The sequence below is a fragment of the Stegodyphus dumicola genome, chromosome 8 (assembly GCF_044657685.1).
Source record: "Stegodyphus dumicola isolate Sdum_Otavi_A_Nest chromosome 8, ASM4465768v1".
NCBI lineage: Eukaryota > Metazoa > Arthropoda > Arachnida > Araneae > Eresidae > Stegodyphus > Stegodyphus dumicola.
The window spans coordinates 24,092,616-24,119,290 of record NC_140775.1 but is presented as its reverse complement, the minus strand read 5'-3'; the positions used below and the strand labels follow the sequence as shown (position 1 = coordinate 24,119,290).

The window sequence follows — 26,675 nt, the reverse complement described above, 5'->3', positions numbered from 1 at the left end:
TTAATATAATTCGTGGGGAATGAGAGTGGAAAAACAGAGCCTCTTAAATCACTAAAATCACTGATTTGTGTAACTCGGAAATTAGAGATGGTTTTATGAATTTAACAAATAAATTCACTCAAAATTCAACACATTTTCTGCTCAGTTTAGTTACAAGGAGCTTGTTGTTGCAATTTTATATTTGCTGTCATAAAAAAATAGTCTTTAAAAATAAGAATTTTGTTTTAAGTGCTATGTTCTGCAATTACTTTTCGCCATTCTTATTATTATCCTTTGAACACAACACATACACCCCACCCCCCCAAAAGCCAACTTATCGTTTCAAAATTTTGTCGTTGCTTCTAATCCTCATGATCAATGATCAGATCCTAATTGCAGATCCAGTTTATGAAATTTTTTGTAGTTAAGTGAAAAAAAGTAGTGCCTGTCATTGGCCAAGATCTTGAACACCTCACAGATGACACGAGTTTGTCCAGCTATGTCCAATTTTAATGAACACATTACGGAATAGAATTTTCAGGGATCTCTTAGCCCACTTTTCCCTATCATCAAATTTTTGAAGGCTAGACAATTTTTTAAGTGCTCCCTTAACACAATACCATTATATATTTGTAAACAGCCATGCCTTTTCCAAGAATTGAAACCAGGGTGCAACAATGTAACAGCTGCCACAACTAACTATGCTCCCAATCAACATGGCATTTAAAAATTTTTGTTATAGACTCTAAATGATAATACTGTACAACTGTGGTATCACACTCAAACTGCATGTGGGCCAAATGCCCGATAGGAAAACAGTTGACAGGCCAGATTTTTGTGAAAATAGAGTAAAAATTTTGTATTACAAAAAAAATTAAAAAATATTTAAAGCAAATTTTACAATTTCCTTTCTAAATTTTAACAAAAACATGCATAAACAATAATAAGAATATTAAAAAGAAAATAAATTCCAAATTTATTCTTATTTTCTATCTGATATCTAAATTTTGGTCCTCTTTTGGTTATGTAATTTAATGATAGATAAATGTTAAATTTTCTAACTAACATTTACTTCAAATAATTCTAAATATGTTTGATTAATCACTAAACAACTAACTTTATTTAAAATAAACAAATTATCAAAGCATTCAAAGTTTTCAGAGAAAATTTTCTCATTAGGACAAAATTTGAGAGTTAATAATGACAAGCTAGTTTCTTTCTCGTATTTATTAAATTTTTCTTGGGCACACATCTACAAATACAAACATTTATTTGTAAGTAATTATAAATATCTTTATGACAAGTTTATGTAATTCTTGGCTTTTACTATGTCAAAACAGATTGCTGGGTACATAGGCAGAACGATAGCCCGCACTCACACAAAACAAACAACAAAACAAAACAAAAAAAGCAAGGATTTATTTAGAAAGGTTAGTGTTTTGTTAGGGATGTTTCTCGTTTTTAAAATTTTATTGATTCACTGGTCTTTTATAGAATTCTTAGTGCACTACCATTTTCAAAATCATTGTTGCCTTTCACATATCAGAATGGCAAAAACTTGGTTGGCAAAATGTTGGTGATTTTTCAGAGGGGAAGTAGATAACAGTAATGGAATTGTGCTGTAAATTTCACCTAATGAATAAAATAAGATGAAATACAATATAAACCAATTTTTTAAAGAATAATTTAATATACATAACATATATTACAATTACTTTGCAGATAACATGCTAATAAATTGATGTCAGTTGCCGTTGCCTTTGCCATTACACTCAAAAACCATGCCACGTTCAGCTAGATTCTTCAAAACCCTGGCTATATTTCTACAGTCATCTAAAAACAAAAAAGAGTAACCTATAGATAAAAATTAAATTAAATTCCATTTCTAGTTAACTGATTCATGAAATTCATTTGTTTGAAAAATATACATCTTCAAATGAAAATTACTACTGGATTAATTATTCCTGAAAGGAAATAGTTAAAACTTTCTGCACTTTTGAATACAACTGAAATACTATTCCTAACAATTTTTAATATGAATTTTTTTATACAAGCCTTCGTTTCAAATCTTGCTTGCTTCAAATTTTCTGTAGTATTTAATTAGAAATTTATTAATAAATAAAACTCTGCATTAGCTAATTCCCCCCCTCCCTCAAATCTGAAGGAAAGTAACTGGTTGTCTAGGTAAGAGAAGATTATGTGAAAGTATGTAACAGCCATCTGCCCAAGGGAAGATAGCTTCATACAGAAAAGACCTCCTGAAGGAAACTGTATGCAGTTAGCATTTCAGAGAATCAAACCAGGCAAACTGCCAGCATTCAAGAGCCATTCAACCATTAATGAAATTGGAAAGATGAAATTAACTGCAAGACAACAAGACTTATAATAATAACTCAATATGCAAGGATTTTTGGAATTAAAACTGATATGCGAGTCACATTATCCAGGCCAGAAATTTTAACATTTCAGATCTCAGTGAAACTTGGTTAATAGCATACAAATACAAACATTTATTTGTAAGTAATTATAAATATCTTTATGACAAGTTTATGTAATTCTTGGCTTTTACTATGTCAAAACAGATTGCTGGGTACATAGGCAGAACGATAGCCCGCACTCACACAAAACAAACAACAAAACAAAACAAAAAAAGCAAGGATTTATTTAGAAAGGTTAGTGTTTTGTTAGGGATGTTTCTCGTTTTTAAAATTTTATTGATTCACTGGTCTTTTATAGAATTCTTAGTGCACTACCATTTTCAAAATCATTGTTGCCTTTCACATATCAGAATGGCAAAAACTTGGTTGGCAAAATGTTGGTGATTTTTCAGAGGGGAAGTAGATAACAGTAATGGAATTGTGCTGTAAATTTCACCTAATGAATAAAATAAGATGAAATACAATATAAACCAATTTTTTAAAGAATAATTTAATATACATAACATATATTACAATTACTTTGCAGATAACATGCTAATAAATTGATGTCAGTTGCCGTTGCCTTTGCCATTACACTCAAAAACCATGCCACGTTCAGCTAGATTCTTCAAAACCCTGGCTATATTTCTACAGTCATCTAAAAACAAAAAAGAGTAACCTATAGATAAAAATTAAATTAAATTCCATTTCTAGTTAACTGATTCATGAAATTCATTTGTTTGAAAAATATACATCTTCAAATGAAAATTACTACTGGATTAATTATTCCTGAAAGGAAATAGTTAAAACTTTTTGCACTTTTGAATACAACTGAAATACTATTCCTAACAATTTTTAATATGAATTTTTTTATACAAGCCTTCGTTTCAAATCTTGCTTGCTTCAAATTTTCTGTAGTATTTAATTAGAAATTTATTAATAAATAAAACTCTGCATTAGCTAATTCCCCCCCTCCCTCAAATCTGAAGGAAAGTAACTGGTTGTCTAGGTAAGAGAAGATTATGTGAAAGTATGTAACAGCCATCTGCCCAAGGGAAGATAGCTTCATACAGAAAAGACCTCCTGAAGGAAACTGTATGCAGTTAGCATTTCAGAGAATCAAACCAGGCAAACTGCCAGCATTCAAGAGCCATTCAACCATTAATGAAATTGGAAAGATGAAATTAACTGCAAGACAACAAGACTTATAATAATAACTCAATATGCAAGGATTTTTGGAATTAAAACTGATATGCGAGTCACATTATCCAGGCCAGAAATTTTAACATTTCAGATCTCAGTGAAACTTGGTTAATAGCATAACACAACTTCCTTCAGTAAGACTTCATACAATCTAAAAAACAGAAGGTTTAAATTTAAGAATTTTGTATAGACTGACTAATCTTGAGCCCATGATTGCTACACATAGCAAAAATTTTTAGTGGGAAATTTGCAAAAGATCATCAAATGTTACTTTGAAGATATTTAATGTTAAACATTACTTACCAGACAAATTCTTATATAATATCTTGGCACTTTTCTGAGATGCTGGTGCTAATAATAAAGTATAATAAAAAATACCTCTAATTCAAACCAATGCATCACTTTAATGCTTTTGTTGCAAATTTGTAAATGTACCAAGATGAAAAGGAGAGGGGATCTTGCACAAAGATCATTAAAAATTATAATTTAAGATTTAATATTTTTATGTACTGACATTTTATTTTATTAAATTTATATTATACCTATAATGTTTAATCACTGCCATATATAAACATAGATTATTAAAAGTATTAATAAATATAGTGATGTATGAATTAATAGCTTTGTGTTAAAATTTTACTTGGTAATATAATGAGGAGTAAGTGCAAAATTTTTAAATAATCATTTAGTAACAGAATATGAAATCTTCCCTAAATATATGCAGAAAAAATTATAAACTTACCAATACCAGAATGTAATCGCCCCTCATGTTGTAGCTGGCAGTATTTTATCATAGTCATCATATTCCTTGGATATGTATCTGTAAGTTCTGCAAAACTCTAGAAACAAATTAAAACAACATATTAAAAAACGCAGGCAAATAACAAAACAAATATGGTTAACATTTGAATAAAAAGAACAGTCCAAAATTTTAGAATTAATGACTAATTTTTAAGCTTTTTATATTGAATATGAAATTCACATACAACTTGGGGTGGGGGAAGGAATTTGCCTGAGTAATTGGGGGGGGGGTTCAAACTATAAACATTGTACAACTCAGGATCTGAAATACATAAATAAGAATTAATATACAGACCCTATAATGCATCAACTAGGATATCAATAATTTCAATCGGATGATTAAAATCAATGACTTCAGTCATGATTTCAATCAGATTTTTTTAAAATCATCAATCAAAATTAAATATTCTTCCAATTTGTTCAATGATGGAAAATATGCTAAAATCGAAGCTAAAGATAATCTGTAATTTTTTTTAAGAAATTTGAATTACTGAGTGTGAAAACCAGAAACTTTTTAAAGTATAAATTTTGACAATATTTTTTAAAAAAAACCATGTAAATATAATGCAAGAAAATAAGTCACTTCCATGTCCATCTAATTCAGGGGTTGTCTAACATTTTCTCTACTTTTACTTGTTTCATTTCTAAAACACATTAAAAATAATCTAAATTTAAATAAACGGATATGTATTTTTCAAGGTTTTGAAAGCAGGGGGAATGATCATTTAGCATTGATGAAAGAGGGCACATGGGGCAAAAAAAGGTTAAGAATCAATGATCTAGTCTCAAACATAAATCTGATGATGAATGCACTAATTCAAAATCCACAATGTATGCAAATATGCCCTAAAAACACTGCCTTTTCAAAAATTTAACAGAGAACATCAAGTAGGTAAATTTTTTCATGCTAGAAACCCATCATTTTATAGTGCCAAAAACTCTCGTTTCATAAAATTAATGGAGATGTTGTGTACCGACAAAAGCTAAAGGTGACTAAAATTAATGGAGATGTTGTGTACCGACAAAAGCTAAAGGTGACTTACTTATGTGGTGAATTATTAAACATAAAGAATAAACAAAGAAATTCAGTAAAGTTTTAGCTAATCAAACAGTATGGGTGATGCTGGACAGTTGGTGTAATATCCACAATAAACTACAGAGGATGTTTACACATTTTTAGAACTATTTCAGGGCCATTTAATTTATGTTTAAAATGTCAAAAGTATTTTTTTAAATGTTCGATCTGATAGCATTTTTTTTTTTCTGGATTTTAAGTCTGCATCATGATTTCCATGATGGAGGGCTTTTTGTAAAACTTAGAGGGACACTGATTTCATTCCTCATCCACTACTTTCCAGAGCTCATCAATCATGGTGAATATGTACACTGCTCAAAAAAAAAAGGGGGGGGACAAAAAAAAGTGCTATATCTCCTGTTCTACTGGGCCAATTGACAAAATTCAAACTGTGTTTTTCAAATCTCGAAAGTACGACTTAGGATATATATTAGATTTATGTATAGCACTATTCTAACATAGGTATTTTGACATAAAAGCGGACTTTTTCTTTCGATTCTACGGCTCAAATTATGCCAGAATGCCAAGTTTTGTAAAAATCCTACAAGTAGTTTTTAAAATATTAGCTCTCAAAACTTTAGCTCCTCAATGTTAATTGAATTTGGCAAATATTTATTAATATATCTTTTTTTATTAAACTTTTTCGATTTTCCCTTTCACATTTTGAAATTTTGGTTCATTCCAAATAAAATTTACCCATTTTTGTGTTTTATTTTTTAAATTTCTATTCTTAAATAATTTTTCGAAAAAAATTTTGAATTATAACCTATAAAATTTTTATCATCACCTTAAAGTAGGTGTATTTCTAAGCATACCTGCAAAAAATTAGACTTTTTTATTCAAAATTTTTTAAGATATACACAAATTTACATATTTTTGTCTTTTGAAATTTGGCATCTTTTTTTTTTTTTTTTTTTTTTTTTTTTTTTAGTGATAGTAACACCAAATGCGGTTTATGTATTTTTGTTACAGTGAATTGCCACAGGTATTTTTAACCTTAAATACCTTCAAATAAAATTTTATGGAGAATTAATTATATGAAATTTTTTCCCTCAATAATGCGTAATAAATATTTATTAATACTATATAAGAAGTTATTTTTTTAAATTATGGATGATTTTATTCAAAATTTTAACTATATCTTTCAATTTCCCTTTTTCTTCCCTTTTTAAAAAAAATATTTGTAAGAGTAAATTTTTATCTTCAACGTTTTATCATCTGCTACTTTACTTTAACTTCATTTGAATCGAATTGTCTAAAGAGAACTTTCGTTTGATGTTTATTTAAATTTCATGAAAATATTTTATGACATTAACTGCATAATTTATTTCTAAACAAGTTGTTGCTTATGAAGTGGCTGAAAGAGCGGCTGATATTATTATCCATAGTATTTTTTATAGACCAGTATTTTTTATAGAAACATAAGATTTAGAATAATCATTTTTATCAAAGTCAAATTATGATATAAACATACAACTCTCTAGAGACCGAATTAATGGAAGTTCAATGGTTATGTAGAAATGATCTGCAGCTACTTAATGGCTCGATAAGTCAGCAGGTTCTTTGGACAAGTAAGAATAATGATATAAACGACACTCAACATTCTGGATTCAATTACGAATGAGGGTACGATGTTTATTAAATGAATTTAAGAAGTTTTTAAACATAAAAATCAACTCATTTTTTATCCTAAAATGTATTTTTATGCATAGTGTATTTTCATTATACCCTTAAAATTCTAATTTAGAATGTAATAACACAATAATAAATCCTTCTTATAAAGTAATTGCAAATATTTCAGAAAAACTTTCTGTCTGAATGCAAATATTTTCTATGCAAATATTTCTAATTTTATATTAATCAAGTTTGCACACGATATTATTTATTTCCACTTCAATTCTTACCGTCAGCTCTAGTAGAAGTTACAAATCAATTATATTCAATTAAGGAATGACCATCTAAGTTTAGAAACCGCGTACCATAACAGCAATTCAATTATTGGTGCCGTATCTTTCACGTTACTCTCGATTGGCAGGCTATATGATTTTCAATGAGTATTTGAGTTTGCTAGTAACTTCACTTGGAAATTGCGCTTAAACTAGGTTAGTTGGTTATTTGAACATGAAAAGAACATGGGAGCTATTTGGTTAAGATGCTTTCATAGAGAACTTTTGTAAAGAGAACCTAGAAAACTATGAAAACCAACTATGCAGCCTGTGTTAGACTTCGCAACAAACAATTAGTATTTAACAATCTTCAAATGCTAGGCAACTGGTGAGGCTCCAATTAAATATCCAATTTAATATTTTATTTGTAAATATTTAAAATATTGCTGTATTCTTAGACAAAAAAAGCAGAATTTAAGTTTTGTTAACTCGTTAGTAAACTACCAAGCAGTAGTGCAAATGAATATTCAATTTCTTTTGCAATAATTGTATTCACTTACTATTCTTGGAATATGAGCTAAAGAAGGAATGTTCTTGGAAGATTAAAGAAGTGTTTAAATCCAGTGATATTAGGTTTGTCTTACAAGCTCAGGATCAAAACGATTCTGCAATTGCCCGAGTAGTTGACTTGTAAATGGCTGTGAATTAAGCAGTTGACTTTTAATCTTACGTTATTCAGTCAGAAAACGTATTCCAAATGTTTTGTATTGCATGACAATGCATCTCTTCATAATTCAATAACCAATCGGAAAACCGCTTGTGTTCCGAAAATAAGTATGTGTACTCAATCGCCCTGCATGTTCTTAAAGTTTGTCTTCTTGTGATTTTTTTTCTTTCCCAAAAACTAAAGTTGCCTCTCAAAGGAAAGTTCTTTGACATTGAAGAGACAAAATGAGTTTGACATCTACTTTTAGAGGCATGTCGAAAACAGATCTCTACAAGCCTTCTCTTCCATTACATGTTGTGCATTCAAACAAAAAGTTGCATCAGCGTAAATTCTATAATTTATTTTTATTACCTTCTGATTACTTTATTAACATACAGTGAATATATACTAAACCTTTTACTTCAGCTTCAGTAATTCGGAATTTTTGACGGAATTTTTGTCGAAACTAGGACTTAGAAGATAAGTCAAATTCAATATTTTGATAATCCAATAAATTCAAGGTCGAAGTTTCAATATTTTATTTTCAGAGGGAGGGGAAATTTTTTTCAGTTTTGGTCCAATATATCTATGTATATTTACTTCATGTATATTTATCTATGTATATTTACTTCATGTATATGATCCTATGTATATTTACTTCAATTCTTTATTTTTTTCATAAAAGCAAAAATATTACGCATGGTATACATATAACGCATAGCTTCAAATTAAAATTTAATAATATACAGGGTGATTATAATTAAAGTTCCACTTTGAAACGGTCATAAAAAGGAAAACTACTGGATCAAATATTATCAAACTTGGTAACCGTGTAAAGGAGGTCATGGGAACTTAGTTTCCAAGAAAAAAAAGAAAGTTCGAAACCTCAACACCAGGAGGGAAATGGCACTGTATGCAATATTGTTAAACGAAATATGGGTCGGAGTCTAACTTAACCTTTTGTTACATGAGTTTAATATATTGTATACCCTTAAGAAACTTTGAAGTTGGCAAATCAGTGGCGTAGCGAGGGGGGCAAGGGGGTGTATGATGCCCCGGGTGCCGCTCGCAGAGGGGCGCCAAATGGTCTCCAAACAAGATTTTCATCATATCACTGTGTTTTTTTCAGGAAAAGGGAAGGGCGCCAAAAAGGTATTTTGTCCCGGGCGTCCGTTGTGCTCGCTACTCCACTGTGGCAAATTGCCATTTAAAGGCATTAAATTCAATAAAAGTAGAGTGCGCCATCCGTGTAAGGGAGAAATTCATCCGTGAAAATCACAAATTAGCGATTAGAAAATGTGAGATCGCAAATCACTCGCACGAGTGCGTACAATCTGGAAATCATTTTCTTACAGATCACTAATTTGTAATTTTTTAAGCCTGAATTCGGCCCTAAAACATGAAGATACCGATTCAAAACGCTTTTAATCGATCTACGGCCAAAGAAATCCCTCATGTTATCTATCTAGTTCCATTGCATTCTCCTACTGTATTCGATTGCATAGCAGTCATTCCACACTGTTTGGTGTGGAATGACAGCTAGTTTCATAACTGAACCATTTTTCTCTGAAGAGCAGTCGACAGCTGGACCACTGTGATTGCAGCTCGCTTATAGTCAATGCTAAAATGCTTCGTGATATATGAACTGCAGTAACGTGGCATTTTAGATACTACGATTTTTATGCAAGGTTGGGCCCCACCTCACATGTGTCGCACAGTTACTTAGGTAAAATTTCAGGAATGAACGTCTTATAGGCCGACACTTTCCCTCTTCCCACCAGACCTCAACCTCTGTGACTTTCGGCTATGGGGTTATCTCAAAAGCACTGTATATGGTGATAATCTAAACAATTTGGCAGAAATGAAAAATGCGATACACCAACATGCCCGTAACATTCCACCTGATATGCTAAGAACTGCTGTTGAGAATGCAGTAACATGATTTAACTTGCTTTCGGAAAATGCTGGATGCTACGTTGAACATGCTTTGTAACACGTTTCGGAAACGATTAAACACATTTTAAACCGATGTTTTTGTGTCTTATTTCATTTAACAATATTGCATGCAGCGACATTTTTACCCTGGTGGTGAGTTTTTTAACTCTTTTTTTCCCACGGAAAATAAATTCCCATAACCTCCTTGACACGATTCTTAAGTTCGATAACCACTTGGTCCGGTAGTTTTCATTTTATGACCATTTCAAAGTGGAACTTTAATTATAACCACCATGCAAATTAAACTTTAAAAATTTGAGTTTGGTTCAAGTCCCAGCTTTAAAAATATATATATAAATTTTTATATTAATCCTCTTAGAAAGAATGCTTTAAGAAGTTAATTTTTCTTTCGCGACATAGATTGTATAAAAAAACATGATCTTTAATATGATTTAGATTGTTTCAGCCGATATAAGGATCAGGTCACTCGGTGGTATAAAATAAACACTGCTGGACTGTTTTAGTTCTTTGTCATTTAGCAAAAAATCTTTTAATTAAAATATTTATCCTTTGGACTTTGCTCTATACTTTGTTTATAGTTAAAATGTCTAGAAAATGAAAAGCTGTCTTCAATTGAAACGCAGTTGATGCAATTGATATTTTAAAAAAATTGACAAGAATGCAAAATTTATGAAAGTCTAGCAATCGAATAATCTTAAATTTTCTTGTGTGAGCACTGAAAATAACTGTAGAAGAAAAGAAGAAAATTGGGGAGAAAAGTAAGCAAAACTTTTCAGGGAAATTTGGCTGTCAGACATATCAAGATGTTTCAAAAAGTTGGACGCTTTTGAATATACTTTCAGGATACTTCAAAGAATTTAGGTGTTCAAAGAGAAAACACTTGGACGTGTACACCGGCAAATACCATGAATTGAGCTTGTGTTAACAGAAAAGACAAAAACGATAGCATTGCAGATTAAAGTGAAGAGCGACTGGTGTTAGACTATATGGTTGTATAAATTTAAATTACGTTATGGACACCATATCTTATCATAAACAAAGAATCCCATGGTTTCTCAGTCGAATTATTTGAAGATTCAGAAGTTTATCCAGTGATGTATGTGGATGTCATCTAAAGACATTTTTTCCCCATCCTGATGAAACAGCGGTTGAGCAGTAAAGTCGCTGAGCACTGGTAGTTCGGTCCGAGGTTCGAAGCCCGCGAACGGGCTGGCTGCATGGGCGTTTTCGTGGTTTTCCCCATGTGTAACGTGTATACGAGCCAGTTTCCCTTAGAAAGTCCTCCACGAAGGCATCCCTCCCCTTAGGCAGATAGCCCTAGTGTGCTTTGTCATAATTAAATAAACCAAAACCTCTTGATGAAACCAGTCTTTCCTTTCATATCATAACTTCAAAATGCTTAGCCTCTAAAGACTGATGAAGGCTCTGACCAAATACTGATGAAATGGATTATTAAGTCATGGCAAAGCAGGGCTATCTGCCTAAAAGGAACGATGCCTTCGTGAGAACTTTCTATGGGAAACCAGCTGGCATACATGTTACACATGAGAAAATCCACGAAAACGCCCATGCTACCAACCCGTTTACTGGAATTCGAATCCCGGAGTGTTCAGAGACTTTACCGCTCGGCCGTTTGTGGGCCTTTATGAAATGGAAAGCGATAACTTTATTTAAAATGGTTGCCAGAAATACCAAGGTGTTTCAAAAAGTTGGATGCTTTTTAATATACTTGCAGAATGCCTAAAGAAAAATAGCAAGAATGAAGCAGAATGACTGAAGAAAAGGAGAAGAAAAAATACAACTTTGAGTAAAATTTAGTATTTGTATTTTTTTTAATTTAAAACTTTTTAATCTTATGTATTTGTTTCTTGCGATTTCAAAAATAAAATATTTGACTAAAATATGAATAACATTTTAAGAAACCAAATGTAGGATAAAATTGTGTAAAGCAATAGGCACAATGATAAAACTGTTTAAAGTGTATGCAAGTCATCCTAAGTTAAAATGCCGGTTAGCAATAGGCACAATGATAAAACTGTTTAAAGTGTATGCAAGTCATCCTAAGTTAAAATGCCGGTTATACATCTCTCTTATTTATATATATCTTTTCTAAACGGAACATTGAGAGGCATGTTAACTGTGCTTTACTGTAATTTCTCTTTTAATATATGCAGTTTTCAAACGCATTGTTGTCTGGGTTACAAAGTATTCTTCCAAAAGAAACGCAATTGAAATAAATAAAATCAAATTCTGAAAAATTTATATTTATAAATATATTTAAAATGCTCAATTCGAATGAATAAATAGAAAATTTGAAAATAATTATCTGCAGAGACAATGCAAAACTAACAATTAAAATAAATTTAAAATAATCTAAAAATTTAAAAATTACCTAAAATAGTAACTATGACTAAATATAGCATAAAAAAGCTATTTGAAAAAAAAATAAGCGATGCATCTTTGATTTAAACTACGCAGTTTGAATGAGTAAAGAGAAATTTTTAAAACAGTTATTCGAAAGAAACCATGCAACATAAACAATTAAAATGAAATTCGAAAAAGAAAAAAAAAATTGCTTAAAATTAATAACAATTATAATTAAAAATACAATATAAAGAACACTATTTGAAAAAAGGAACGATTGCGTCTTTTTTTCCTCTCACGCACTATGTAAAAATGGAAATGAAAATAGGTTGCCACATATTAAGAAGTTCGCCAAATGAACTAATTTTGGCGCAAACTGAATAAAAAGCACCAACATAAATTGTTGAATTTTTCCGCAAATTTCGCACCAAATTTTACAAAATTTAATTAGGCGTAATATGAGTCATAGAATCGAAATATGGGAAAAAATTGGTATGTTATTTCAGAAAAAGTCTGATTTCGTGTCAAAATAACTATGTTAGAGTAGAGCTATATATAAATGTGGGTGTCTTTCTTCTTTACTTTAAGAATGACACCTATATTAAGATTTAGTATTTTAATGAAAAAAAAAAAAAAAAAAAAAAGAAACATAGAAAGATGAAAAGAAGTAAGATAAAAATTTAGCTCCATAGCATAGGGTGGCATCACAATAGTGGTAATCCTCACACCAAATGGGGATGTTTGAAAGTCTCTTAACTACTACGTAATAGTTTTTAGGATCCGTTCACCACATTGCCGTCGCAGCATCTCTCACGCGCAGAAGTGGAGAAGTCAACTTATCACACAGCTTCGAGAATCCTCTAGCTGCTGATGCGGTTGCCAGATGCAGGAAAAGGCGGATGAGTTATAGGAGCGAATTACCACACGGCCATTCTGCCTTGCCGGGTGTCCTCGCCTGGGGGTTGATCTGAAAAGAAAGAAAAAAAAAAAAAAAAAAAAGCAGAGAAAGTGAAAAAAAAAAATCAATGTCCAGGTGGCGAATGTTAGCTTTGTGCACCACCAGTTCATCTTATCAGCAGAGGTTGACATCATAATGGTTCCTTCATGGCGTATCTTTAGTACTTCGCAACAATCATAGGGATGTACTGTCTCATAAGGACCGAAAAATTTGGGACGAAGTTTAAGTCCAAGTTTCAGTTCAAGTCGAAGATTGAGTCCAAGTGGAAGTTTCAGTTCAGGCTGGATTGGGATTTGGTGTCCAAGTTTGTATTTGCAGGCAGGTTTGCGTCGTTTCTTATACTGTCATATATGTACTTGCTTTAAACGGAGGAGGTTCCGTTGAGCTTCAATGCATAATGCAGCTTTATCATCATCATGCTGTGTCAGCAATTTCATTGTCTTTGAAGTTTGTTTAAATTTTCTTCGTTTACACTTTTAGGCTTTCTTCTTGCGTTTCTTTGGCTGTGAAGCAGATAAAGTATATGAAACGGTAATTTTTCTTCCAAATATTTAACATTCTTTGTTGCCTCAAAAGCTTCAACTGGAATGTCAGAGACAAGTTGTTTCCTTAGATTATTTTTCTGTTCTTTGGGAGTTTCTGCACTTTTAGCAGGTGTTTTCTCGTTTGTTTGATCAGCACATGCTTGTTCAAACTGATTCAGTTTATTTTTCAGAGTTTCTTCAGTATTCTGTACGCTTGGATCATTATCGACATCATCATGATCATTAGCTTCATGACTGTCATTATCATCAACATCATCTTCATTGACATGATCTTCATCAACAACAGCAACGTCATCTTGATCAACATCATTAACATCATCTTCATTAGCTTCAGGAGTGCCTTCATCATCAGCAGCAGCACCATTAGCGTTATGATTGTCGTCATCATCAATATCATGATCTTGATCCATGTCGTTGTCTGCGTCATCACCATCTTCATCAACATCATCGTCATGAGTTCCATGATTGGTATCAGCATCATCTTTGTCATCGAGATCATCCAAATCCAAATTGTCATCATCTAAATCCAATTCTGAATCATCATGTGCATCATCATTATCATTTTCCTTACTTGTTGTCTTCAATTGATTTTCATTTTCTGTTATTTTCTGAAAATCTTCCATAGCAGTGTTAACTTCGTGTGGGTTGTGAGGAGTAATGATATGTTGAACTTCCTCACGAATTTCAGATTTTGAGATGTGTGACAGATCAGGTGGAACTGTGTGATCATCAGTAACATTAGCAACATTAACAAAAATTTGATCATTATTATTGTTGCATAAATGAATACCATCTTTATCAAATGCAAATCGAGTTTGTTGCAAAAAGTCAATTCCGATAATCGCATCAAGAGGAATCATATAGTTTTTTACTACATGAATTTTAGCAGGTAAAATAGTGTTTTCAATTTGAATGTAGTCCTGAAAGAATCCAATACTTTGAACAGTGTCTCGGCCAAGTCCTGAGAATGTAATTCTGGAAGGATGTAATGGTGGAGAACTAATTTTGCGGTATGTTTTCTCCGTAATAAGTGTTGCTTGTGATCCAGTGTCATAGAAAGCAGTTAACGCAAAGTTGAATATCAACATGCATAGGATTTTTATAAAAATTTTGAGCAGAAAGTGCATTTACAGTACTATCAGATGTAGAACAACTAGGAGCAGATTCCGTGGTCGAACTACCATAACGTTTGGGACAGTTGGAATGAACGTGGCCATAATTTTGGCAGCCATAACATAATTTGCCATTAGATTTATTAGGACAAATATTCCTTTTGTGGCCTTTCACAGGAATAACAGACTGGTTGAGTGTCTGATGTACGTTTAGTATCAATTTTAGCATTGGGAAAGGAATTTGTAAATTTCTTTGGAGTATTTTGCTTCAAATGTTTTGAATTGTTAAAGAGTTTTTCATAAATCTTCAGTTTTTCTTTAAATTCAGGAATGGATTTACAACTGTATAAAATTATTTTGGTGTTTGATGAATCAGGAATACCATGTATCACATACTCAATCAAAGAAGAATCATCCATAGAACCTTTGTGTGTGAGGTCTCTCATAGCTAAAAAATATTATTGTAAGGTTTCAAATGCTTGCATGTGACGAGATTCCATTATTTTATGTAATTGAAGGCTATTAATTTTATCCAAAAATTCATCTAATAAATGGTGTTTTAATTGTTCCCAATTAGTAATTCCGCGAATTGATCTAATTAATGTTAAAGCTGGACCTGTAAGACATTTTTTAACAAAAATTACTTGGTGTACAGGATTCGTGATTTGATAGAGATTAAAAATATCTTCTATGTCAGAAATAAAAGTTTCGACGCTATAATTATCCCGAGAGGAAAAGGGTTTGATCAAATCAACAATGTCCTTTAAGCCAAAACATTGAAACGGAACAGTCTGTGTTTGTGAAAGCAATAAATTTCCAGGCGCACTTTCAAGAGAGATTTTTGCCTCCATTTGTTTACATAAAGAGCCATCTGGAGTGTGATTAATGGCTGTTTGGGCGATGCTATGCGTGGAAGGTGAACTTTGCACCAAAGCTTCTTCTTCAAGGTCGCTGTAGTCAGCGAAATCTGATTTTAATAACAATACATCACTTAGATTCGTAAGAATATTGTTAGCACCGTTTTCAATATCGGTGGAAAATTCTAAATATAGTAAGTTACATATGGCAATTAATTCCGCAAGAGAAAACTCTTCGATAATTTTTTGTTTCGTATCTTCAAAGTTAAATGGTTTGGGAAAACCAGAAAAATTGCGTAACCTAGCACGATTTTGCCGATCACCATCTGAGCCAAAAACTAAACGATGTAAAAGCTTGATATGCTTAGAACTGGCGGTTTTTAATGACTGTGCAATGTTGGGATAATCGTTAAGTGTAGCCATTATTTATCAGTTTTGTTTTAACCAAATATGAAATTCCACAAAATATGTATGTTTCGATTTCGTCAAATATTTATCTGGTATTAAATATTTATCAGAAATTAGCATACCAAAATATATTCTTAATTTTTCTTATTCTTCACAAAAATATTAATTCTTCTTAGTACATTACACAATAACTATGATGTTAAAACACTCAAAAATCATAAATGAAATTGTGAACATATGATTCAAACAAATGGTAAAATATATCGTCAAACAAATTTTCATATAAGACTATGTTAAGAATGGAAAATATAATTTCACGTTAAGATATGATATCAAAATTAATAACTTCGATTAATATTGTACAGTCCTTGTAAAATATGGGCATCACAAGAAATAAGAAATTTATGCATCAAATTCGAAAACGAAAGTAATTCTTCAAAGTAACTTTTTTAATACATCACAATTCAGTAAATAATCAGTAATGGATTTTCATTAAAGTCAAATACCTGTAGCTTATTCAATTAAACTTCATCAACACTGTTTAATTAATTATCATCAACATTAAATTTGAAAACGGAAGTGTTAATTCTTCAAAGTAATAATCATTCAAAAATAAAATGAATTTTCATCAAAATCAAATGCCTTTCGCTTCGTCAAATAAACTTCATAAAAAGGCGTCATCAAATATTCAAAATAACTTGAAAGAATATTACTTCCTCATTAGTATTACTTCATCAAATAAAATTAGCTCTACTTACGTGCTGACGAATCACAACAACTGGGATCTTGCGATATTATTCCACAGTAGTACATCATTTATAGGAATATTCGATATGTAATATGGTAGTCTAGGGGATTTAAAAAGCTGAAGAGAAGAACAGATTTTAGTTCAAGGAGTCGAAAGAGTTCGCGGGGCCGAGCCCCCATGTGGGTGTCTTTCCACTTTACTTTAAGAATGACACCAATATTAAGATTTAGTATTTTAATGAAGAAAAAAAAGAAACATAGAAAGATGAAAAGAAGTAAGATAAAAATTTAGCTCCATAGCATAGGGTGGCATCACAATATTGGTAATCCTCACACCAAATGGGGATGTTTGAAAGTCTCTTAACTACTACGCTACTACGTAATAGTTTTTAGGATCCGTTCACCACGTTGCTGTCGCAGCATCTCTCATGCGCACAAGTGGAGAAGTCAACTTATCACCCAGCTTCGAGAATCCTCTAGCTGCTGATGCGGTTGCCAGATGCAGGAAAAGGCAGATGAGTTGTAGGAGCGAATTACGACATAAATCTAATATATGCCCTAAGTCGCGCTTTTGTGACATGAAGGTCACAATTTGAATTTTGTCAATCAGCCCAGCAGAACGAGAGATATAGAATTGTCCCCCCCTTTTTTTTTTTTGAGCAGTGTACTTAGAAGGAGCCCTTTTCAAGAAACCAAGGCACAATGGTCCATAGGTGAAACATAAAGGGAATCCGCAGGAATACGTTGAAAAGGCATATGTGCAAAACCTGTACCAGTCATCATTTTTCTAAGAAAGGTAGTAGTACTTTTCAAAGTACACAGGTCGACATAGATAATGCAACACCATTATGATCTGGCTGTATAAATATGCAAATTTTGGGGGAATATGTAATGGAACAAGTCATGCAAATGATGTAAAATGCAAGTTGGTCACAAGATTAATAGTGCAAGATAAAAGCGAAGGAAATGATGGATGAACCAACAGTCGCCACTCTATGCTACTTACACGAGAATTTTGAAAAATTCAATGTTCCAGAAAATGCGTGTGAATGACAATATGCCTTAACGATGAAACCATATGCAGTTCCAGTAAATGGATGATTTTAAAAGAGTTCAAATGGTAGGCTTACATTCGGCTGGTGGTCTTGCCATTATATCGCTGCTGAAACGCACGTAGATGTATCCACTGTGTGTAGAACTTCATCTCAATGGAATACTGAAGGAAATGCAATTAGTTGCAAAAGACCAGGTTCATCTAGAGCTACCACAAAATGCACAGAATGATGCATATGAAGAGAAGTGATGGCAGCTCCACAGTTGAGTACTGTGGATATTTTGCAGAATGTGAAGGAAGCTTTGGATTCTCTGATATCTGGAAGAGAACAGTTTCCCTACATTCAGCTGAAAGCTGCTTGACACCTTTGTGAAGACTGCCATAAATGCTAAAGCATTGACAGGAAAGACTGCAATGGTGTCAGCAACAAGATACATGAACATCTGAATGGCACAATATGGTATTCAACAACAAGTCTTGGTTTTGTCTGTCTGATGATAATCACCGGTTAAGAGTCTGAAGACATCAGTTGAGCCAATCTAACTATTAGTGTTGTATGCCATGCCACTCATCAGTGTGGCATAATGGTTTGGAATGCCATCACTCATGATAGCAGGGTCACCTCTGTTACGCATCAAAGGCACAATGAACATTGATGAGATGATGAAGCCAATTATGCTATTTTACTTTTAGTGGCTACAAAGTGGTATTTTCCAGCAGGACAAACGACACATGGCATTCATTAGCCGATAAGCCTTCAAGCATGTCCCATTGCTTACTTGGCCTGTAATGTTCCCTGATCTTTTGCAAATCGAGCATATCTAGGATGTCATTAGTCATTGTTTGTCTGCTCTGCCCCAACCATTATAAAAGGAAGAACTACCAATAGACAGTTAACTATCATGAAAAATTTTGAACTTTAACTTGATATTCATTTTGATTTCTTGAAGTTTTTATGTTATTAATTAGTTATATTATTAATTTTGTGTAATTCATTGTTTACATCTATATGTTATTTTAGGCTTAAGTATTACTCATTTATATGCATAAACTATTTAATCTAGAAACTATATGTTTACTAAGAATAATATTAAGTAATAATTTCATGTAAGAGGTAGTTTGATGACCTGAACAGCAATCCGTGGGGAGTATATTGAGATCTTCCACAAAGGGCGTTGTAGCACCCCCACAAGCATGTGAGAAAAAGTTTCAGTTTGAGGCAGAACTGGCATGGGTTTTTGAGAATGTAGTGTGATGAGCTGTGTAATGCATATTTGCCATATATCTGTAGTATAATGTATATAATTAAATGTGTTTATTTAAGATGTGAAGCAATTTTGAAGGAGTGTATTTCACACATGAATGTCTGTTTCTTGAAAAAACAAGAAAGAGAAATAACTCATATTATAAGTAACAAAAATACTATTAAGTTTATATCTGTACTTTCAAGCAATTTAAATTTGAAGAAAAGATCATTTGGTCTGGCAAATAAATCAATATTCAAAACAAAAAGAACTAACGCAAGAAGTTATAAATGACATTAAACAACAATCTTTGCAAGATAATTTGAAGAACAATATCACTGAATTCAAACTCACATCAGAAGCTGCTGAGAATTTTATTTTTGGAAGAGTTTATCTCACAGTCATAATTTGCTTTTTATTACTGCTATTCCATATTTTTTCTTTTTGTATGTTTTATAGGCCGTTTTGTCTTATGCTGATGGTTTGTGATAGTACGTAATAAAATCTGAAATCAAGGTATCTAATACCCAGAATGATCTATTACCTGAACCTCTGGTAATTTAAAATATTTTTTTCCTTTTTCTCATACAACGTAAGAATGGAAAATACATTACTCAAGCAAATGCAAGCATGCCATAAATCAATTTTTGTTCCAAATAGCAGAGTGTTTTTTTTCTTTCTGAAAAACATCACCTGTTATAATGTTGAATCATTCTACATGTTATTTTGATATTCAACATCTGCCAGCTACAAAATCATACTTTCATTTTTGGCTCTGGATTGGCTGTGGAGGGGGCATCATTTTATTACCTCATCTAGCCCCAAAGATCAATATTGTGCTTGGAGTAGAAAGTTGCACACACTGTTTTCTTTTGATGGCAAACCAAAGAAGAAGGCTGTGGTGACAATGCCCTATTATTAATCAATTAATAGACAGTGAAACATGTAGAATGGATTTTAACCTAGTAAATATTACCACTGATTGTGAAGAAAGCATTAAAGAGATTATTAAGGATGAAAAGATTTTATTTGATTACTTAATAAGAATTTTCGATTCGGCAGTTATAGAATTTTAGAAATGAAACTATGTAACTGCAGAAGAAAATATGTTTCTCTATAAAATTAAAAGCATTAGCATATAAAAATGAAACTGCTTAAAAAACATACATAAAAAAATTTACTTTTTTAAAAACTTTTGATTATTTTGAGATCATAAATACTTAATTTGCAAACAACCTTTCATATTTTTAATTTCATAAATTCTACACATAGATTTCGATTCATAATCCAATATTGGATCTCCAAATCAAGAATCATGGAAGCCTTGACAATTCTAGATCTCAGACTTTGTATGTAATTTTTCTATCACTTTGGAATTATTTTATTAATATCCATAATTTCACATCACCTTGCCTACGATAATAATTTTCCTATATTCCACTTTTACAGTAATTTTTACATTATTTAATTATTTTACAGTAATTATTAACGAAATATGTTTAAACAAGAACTAGTTTATTTGTTCCCAGTTAGTCCAAAGTTGACTATAGTACAGGAAGGCAAGGTATTCCTGTACAGCTTTCCTTTAATTTTCTACACAAATGCAATGTTTTAATGTTTGAATTATGCTATTCTACTTTTCAAGGAATCATATACAAGTAAAATTAAACAGGAGAAAATATTTTAATTACCACTTTCACATTAATCCATCTTTTCATGAAATCAGGAACAGGTAATCGCAGTCCTTTGCATTGCATTGGCAACCTACGTATGTAACAAAAATATATTATTTATAAAGAAAACATGCAGCAGCAGGTACCAATCAAAACACAATAATTAGGAGTAACTGTTACAAAAATAAAATTGAGGACCTTAAATATCTCCTATCTTGTCTCTCACTGAAGCATTCGAGCACCTGCTAGCAACTACATTTCATGACAGTCAGCAAAAGCTAGACTTTCTAGCTAAGCGCAATGAACAGTGGTAAACAGAACGGATGTTTAAATTTAAAACTTTCAATTCTTAAATGCAGTGAGTGAAGCAGAACATATAAACTAAAAAACGAGAAAGGGATAGAGATACAGAGAAGAAAGAAAAAAATTTTAAAAATTTCAGGAATTCAGTGCTTGAATAAAATATATATTTACTGCTGTATTAAACAGGAAAGGGACTAGCTTCATTTCTAGGAGAGGCATTCAGACCTTCTTTTAATAAATTTTGACTTCTGATTAGCAGGACTAGTATTAGGGATGGAATCCTCATGGTTAATCTGAGGATAAGTTTAAAAAAATAGGAAAACCTAATAATCCATATTATCATTAACAATTCATCTATACTTTCAAGTAGTTTGATCAAGAGAATAAGTTAATTTGATTATGCAAATTAAATCAGTATTCAAAAGAAAAGGAATACACTGTTATTAATGAAAAATTAAATATTGTTAGAAATGAAGAAACTTAAGTTCAAATGAGCATAAAAAGTTAAATTCATGGAAAATGTCAGTTAGAACTTTTTTGTATAGTTCATTAAGTAGACATCATATACTATCATTGCTAATAATTGAGGCAAATTTCTTTTCCATTTTGGACTTTTTCTAGAATGTGTTGTTTAAGTATGGATGATTAGTTACAATGATTTTTTTCTTTCCTTCCACAATAAACAAATTTAACTTTTTTTAAAACAAGGTCCAGTTAACTGGGTGTTAACTGTCATTTATTCCAAGTACCTGATTTTTCCTAAAACTAAATGTATTATTATATTGTACTATTGTATCTTCTCATAAGATATTTGGTTACTGTACATCTAAAAAATTCAGACATTTATGAGAATTATTTAGGCCACAGATACTTTACTTCTACTATTTGTCAAATAATACAGCCTGTAAAAAATTTTGGATGCTATAAACATTTCTCAAGAATGCATTAAGACTATTAAATTATTATAATTGGTATTTACATATTATTCTGTTGACCGTGAAAGTTGGCTACTATTGAATCATGACAGTAAGATGAGATCCCGCTAAAACTGCATCAATTGCTCCTGTGGAATTCTATCTTGTCACTTGTAACTCAAGCCTCTTTATTTAGTAAACTATCAGTATCTGACCCCTTTGTTTTTGTGTTTCATAAAAAATCTATCTCAATTTCTACTATTTTATTATATCTGTAATTTTATCAGAAGCTCGGTTTAGAATGTCATGCGTATAAACTTTATGCATGTAACTGTACCATTCTATTACTGTTTTGTTGACCGTATGCTGCTGACCACATTATGCTCATTAATATACATATATATTTTTTGATGATAGGATCCCATATAATTGAAAATAATACACTGCTTGCTATTTTGTAGAAGGCAGGTCTCAAATTTTAAAATTATTTTAGAAAAATATACAGCAGTAACAGTTAATATATATCCTTGTCCATGAAAATGAAGCACAGCTTATTGAGGATCAGTCGGGGTTATATCAAATGAAAGCACAGATGTTACGAGTATATTGTAACTTCATGCATATCCATAACTGGTGCTAAATCCCAGTACTTGGAGAGTTTTATGGTCCCCGGAATAATCCTAAAACCTAAATTGTTTTGTAAATTTTTATTCGCAGTTTAATTATTTAATCAGTTAAAGTATAGGTACCCAATGACAGGTGTTTCATTTTCCCACTTGGCACTGATGAAGTATGGATTTATTCTTGACCTGCGGAAGTTAGACTGAGAGTAATGTATCTAACAACAAAGAGAATGATACCACTCTCTAATAATGCTGAAAAAATTATTATTCATACTCATACATTTTTCATGCTTACACAATATAGAACCCATAAAAAATTTAAATAGAAAAACTAATTCTCTCTCATTACATCAGCAACAATGGCATGCAGTTTTTAATGATTTTCGTCTTGCTAATTAAAATGGGCATAAAAGCTCAAATTCCATCCAATATTTCCCCTATATTCAATTTTAGCCACTGAAATGTGGCAAAAAATTTATCATAATTGACCAGAAATCAACAATGCAAACAAATGCACAAACAGGCATTCTTCTTTATATATACAGATTCTGTGAAACTTACAAATTTTTTATTAACAAACCCTACGATTTGGACACGAACAGTAGCAACACTTTTAAAAGTACAACATTTTTTTTCTCCAACACATAAGACTGCTGCCACTCAGAAATATGAGTGTTTTGAGAAATTTTAATTAATATCTCAGCTGATTAGTCATATAAACACTGAGCTCTAAATCCTATAACTAAATACTCTTCTGTCTGTATCTTATTGTCTTTTAAAAAGCATACAGATTTTTCAGTCAGAATTAAAGCTTAACCGTAGTTAAATTTTGTCTAAAGATCTATTATGTTTATTGTTTAAACTATTATTTCCAAAAAAAAAAATTTGCATACTCACTCACATAAATCTTAAGTCCCAGTCTCCACAAGTAGCACATGTAAGTTTGACACCAGGTTTCAAAAGACCTTCTTTATGAAGCCAGTTCTGATAGTCCTATAAATGAAAAATAAAAATGATAACATTGCTATAAATTAAAGAGTACTTCTAATGCATACTAAAATATAATATTCAATTAGTATACCAAATTAACCTGAAATTTTAACATAAATAGATAACTCTTTGAAATAAACTAGAATTAAAAGGCCATCATTAATGCATTTAGTAGTTTAAATATTAAAATTATCACTGATTGGAAATTTTTATCAGTACTTAAAGTCATCACAATTTTTATAACTAATTGCTACAAAAGTCATTTCTCTTTCTTCTAAATACAAAATTATAGGTTCATTTACAGAGAATTTAATATAAACAAAAATTCAAGTGTCTTCTAATAAAACATGATTTTTGGATTGACCATTTCATTATCAGTTACGGACAATCACAGCATTCTATTACATAACCAAAAAATATGTAACAAAACACCTACATATTTTTACAAATATTTCAAAAAATATCATTTTTATTGCAGCACTCAAAATACACATTTCTAGCTAATAACTAAATTACAAAGCAGTTCATCCTAAACAAAAGAAACATAAGTGTCATGACTGTTGGAAGAAATTTATTTTATAACATAACTTATTTTCAAGTATATTTAAATACGCCAACAAGTTTTAGTAAATACAGACTTGGGCCATTTTTTACTACAATATAATTCATAAATCATAAATTCTGGAAAAAAAATCAATCCTAGATTAGTACAGATTTTATATAAAACTAGCAATGTCAATGATGCTTCAAATGACAAACGTCATTTGTCTTCAAGCTCCCCCCATGAATAAGCAGGATAAGAGATTAAATTAACATAGCATAATCTATTGAGCAAAACAAAAATAAAATCAAAATAAAATCTGAGAAATTTTAGATTTTATATAACACCCATGCGTTTTTTCACTTACAGACACATACATGTTTTCAGAGCATTTGGGCTAATAATATTTAAAAACAGCATATCTTTAGAATTTTTGATAGACAATCTCGTGTGCTGGAGATAAAAATGTTTTATTCCCTACAGTGTTGCTACTGCTCACTTTAAAATTGTTGAGTTTTATAATCAAAAATTTGCTGAAGTTTTACAAAATATGATATATATTATATATAATCCAAATTTGGGCTTCCAGGTGTCCATGGCACCTAAATATGGACCAGGGCACAGTGGAGGACTATGTTATTTAAAATTTGGTGACTCTAGGTACTTTTGTTTTTTCATAATGCGAGAAACTTACATACGTTCATGCAGATTCTTCATTATTTAATTTATTTAAATATAATACAGGGCAATATTTGGTGGCAACAATTTGAAAAGTGATTCAACGCAAAATGATGTTTTGAAACTAACAGCGCTTCTGGGCTAACACCCCTTTGGACTTTAAAGGAAACCTAGAATTTGTATTCCTTAATATGAAAATTTATTTCTTTTTTTAGAAAAAATGAAATAACAATAAAATTATTATAAGTGTTTTCAACAAAAAAATGTCTTGTATGATGACAATAGCAAATTTTTGTAAATTTGGCTTAACAAATTACTATAGAAGAAAAGTTGCTATTAACGGCAACAGATATCAAATAATCAAATTCTTGAATAAGAAAAAATTTGCAAAGCCTAGATGATTATAAGGAAACAAAAATTTTAAAATATGAATGAAATGAAGTAATTTTTTTTCCCAGCAGAAAGACAAGATCTGCCATGGGCAAGAAGACAAACAGAAAAAGGTTTGTGATAAATAGTAGTAACCTTGCACAGGATGGACAGACTGTGTGGAGGCAGATCTCAAGACTTTAAAAATCAATTGTTAGAGGACCATAGTGACTATCAGATCCATTGGAGGAAGCTTGTTGAGATGGCCTTGGCCTGTAATAGGCTGTAGTGCAGTTGAAGAAGTAGTAGTATTTAAATTTTGTTACAGATATTTAATATGTCAATCAATGGGAGTTGAGAGATTCAGTTTTAGCTGTAAATTGAATGGTTGATAAATTCATAACTGATCAAGTATTTATTAAATCTTTTTACTGATGAAAAGCAGAAAAACTTTCTACATAAAGGGACATTAAGAAGAAAAAAGAGAGTTAATAATTTAACTCCTTACCTGTCACACAATTTTGACAAAATTTGTTCAAAAATCATGAAAAGTTTCAATGCAGGCATTTATGAAATATATGTAATTTTTGGAGACAGAAAAGTTATGTATGCTTTAAATAACGGACAGTATTATCTGCAAATTATGATGCTTTTATTCAACAACAATAATATCTATATTTTTTCAAAAATTATAAAAATTTCTGTGTGTGATAGTTTGAAACATGGTATGCAGGGTCCTATACTACAGTCTTTGCAATAATACCCTGTTTCTCTCCTAATTAGTTTTCCACTTGCCTTCTTCTTATGAATGCACTTTACATTCTCTGGCAGGATTTTCTTTTTTCTCTGTAGGTGGTATAAGTTTCAAAAACTGGGCATTCAAATAAACAACTTGACAATGCTTCATTCAATGGATGACCTCACCTTGAAATATGGATAAAAGTGATATTTATCAATTATTTCATTATCTAAATCCTATCTAAATTTTATGTTATTTTTTCCAAACTTCTTTTTTTATAAACTTGAAAAGCATTGAAAAACAACTTAGTCTAAAAGGCGAAAGAATACTTTTTTTATAATATTTTTTCCCACCACATCTGGCTACTTTATAACTAGAAAGGTATTGATCTACAAGGTCCATACCTCCCATTGGTTTATTATAGTCAATTACAACCTTTGATTTTGTTTTTAATTTTTAACTTTTTAACATTGCCTCAACATTTTCAGAATCATGAAAAGATGATTACATTGTTACTTCCTTTTTGTCCTTCC

The 26,675-nt window shown here is 31.2% G+C and overlaps 1 protein-coding gene across 2 annotated transcripts in view; it reads right to left on the bottom strand.

Moving 5' to 3' along the window:
- Positions 1-1,645: 1,645 nt before the first annotated feature.
- The window catches only part of LOC118197116 (ERI1 exoribonuclease 3-like), a 44,020-nt gene continuing 18,990 nt past the window's right edge, over positions 1,646-26,675 (bottom strand). The window contains exons 4-8 of one of the 2 annotated variants that reach the window (XM_085821670.1): positions 23,727-23,818; positions 21,004-21,076; positions 4,342-4,438; positions 2,931-3,054; positions 1,646-1,812 (exon numbers count right to left, since the gene is read on the bottom strand). In XM_085821670.1, the coding sequence (XP_085677796.1) occupies positions 2,966-3,054; positions 4,342-4,438; positions 21,004-21,076; positions 23,727-23,818 (351 nt within the window). In that variant the 3' untranslated portion in view covers positions 1,646-1,812; positions 2,931-2,965. The remainder of the gene's footprint in view (positions 1,813-2,930; positions 3,055-4,341; positions 4,439-21,003; positions 21,077-23,726; positions 23,819-26,675) is intronic. The other variant, XM_085821669.1, reaches the window with a different exon arrangement.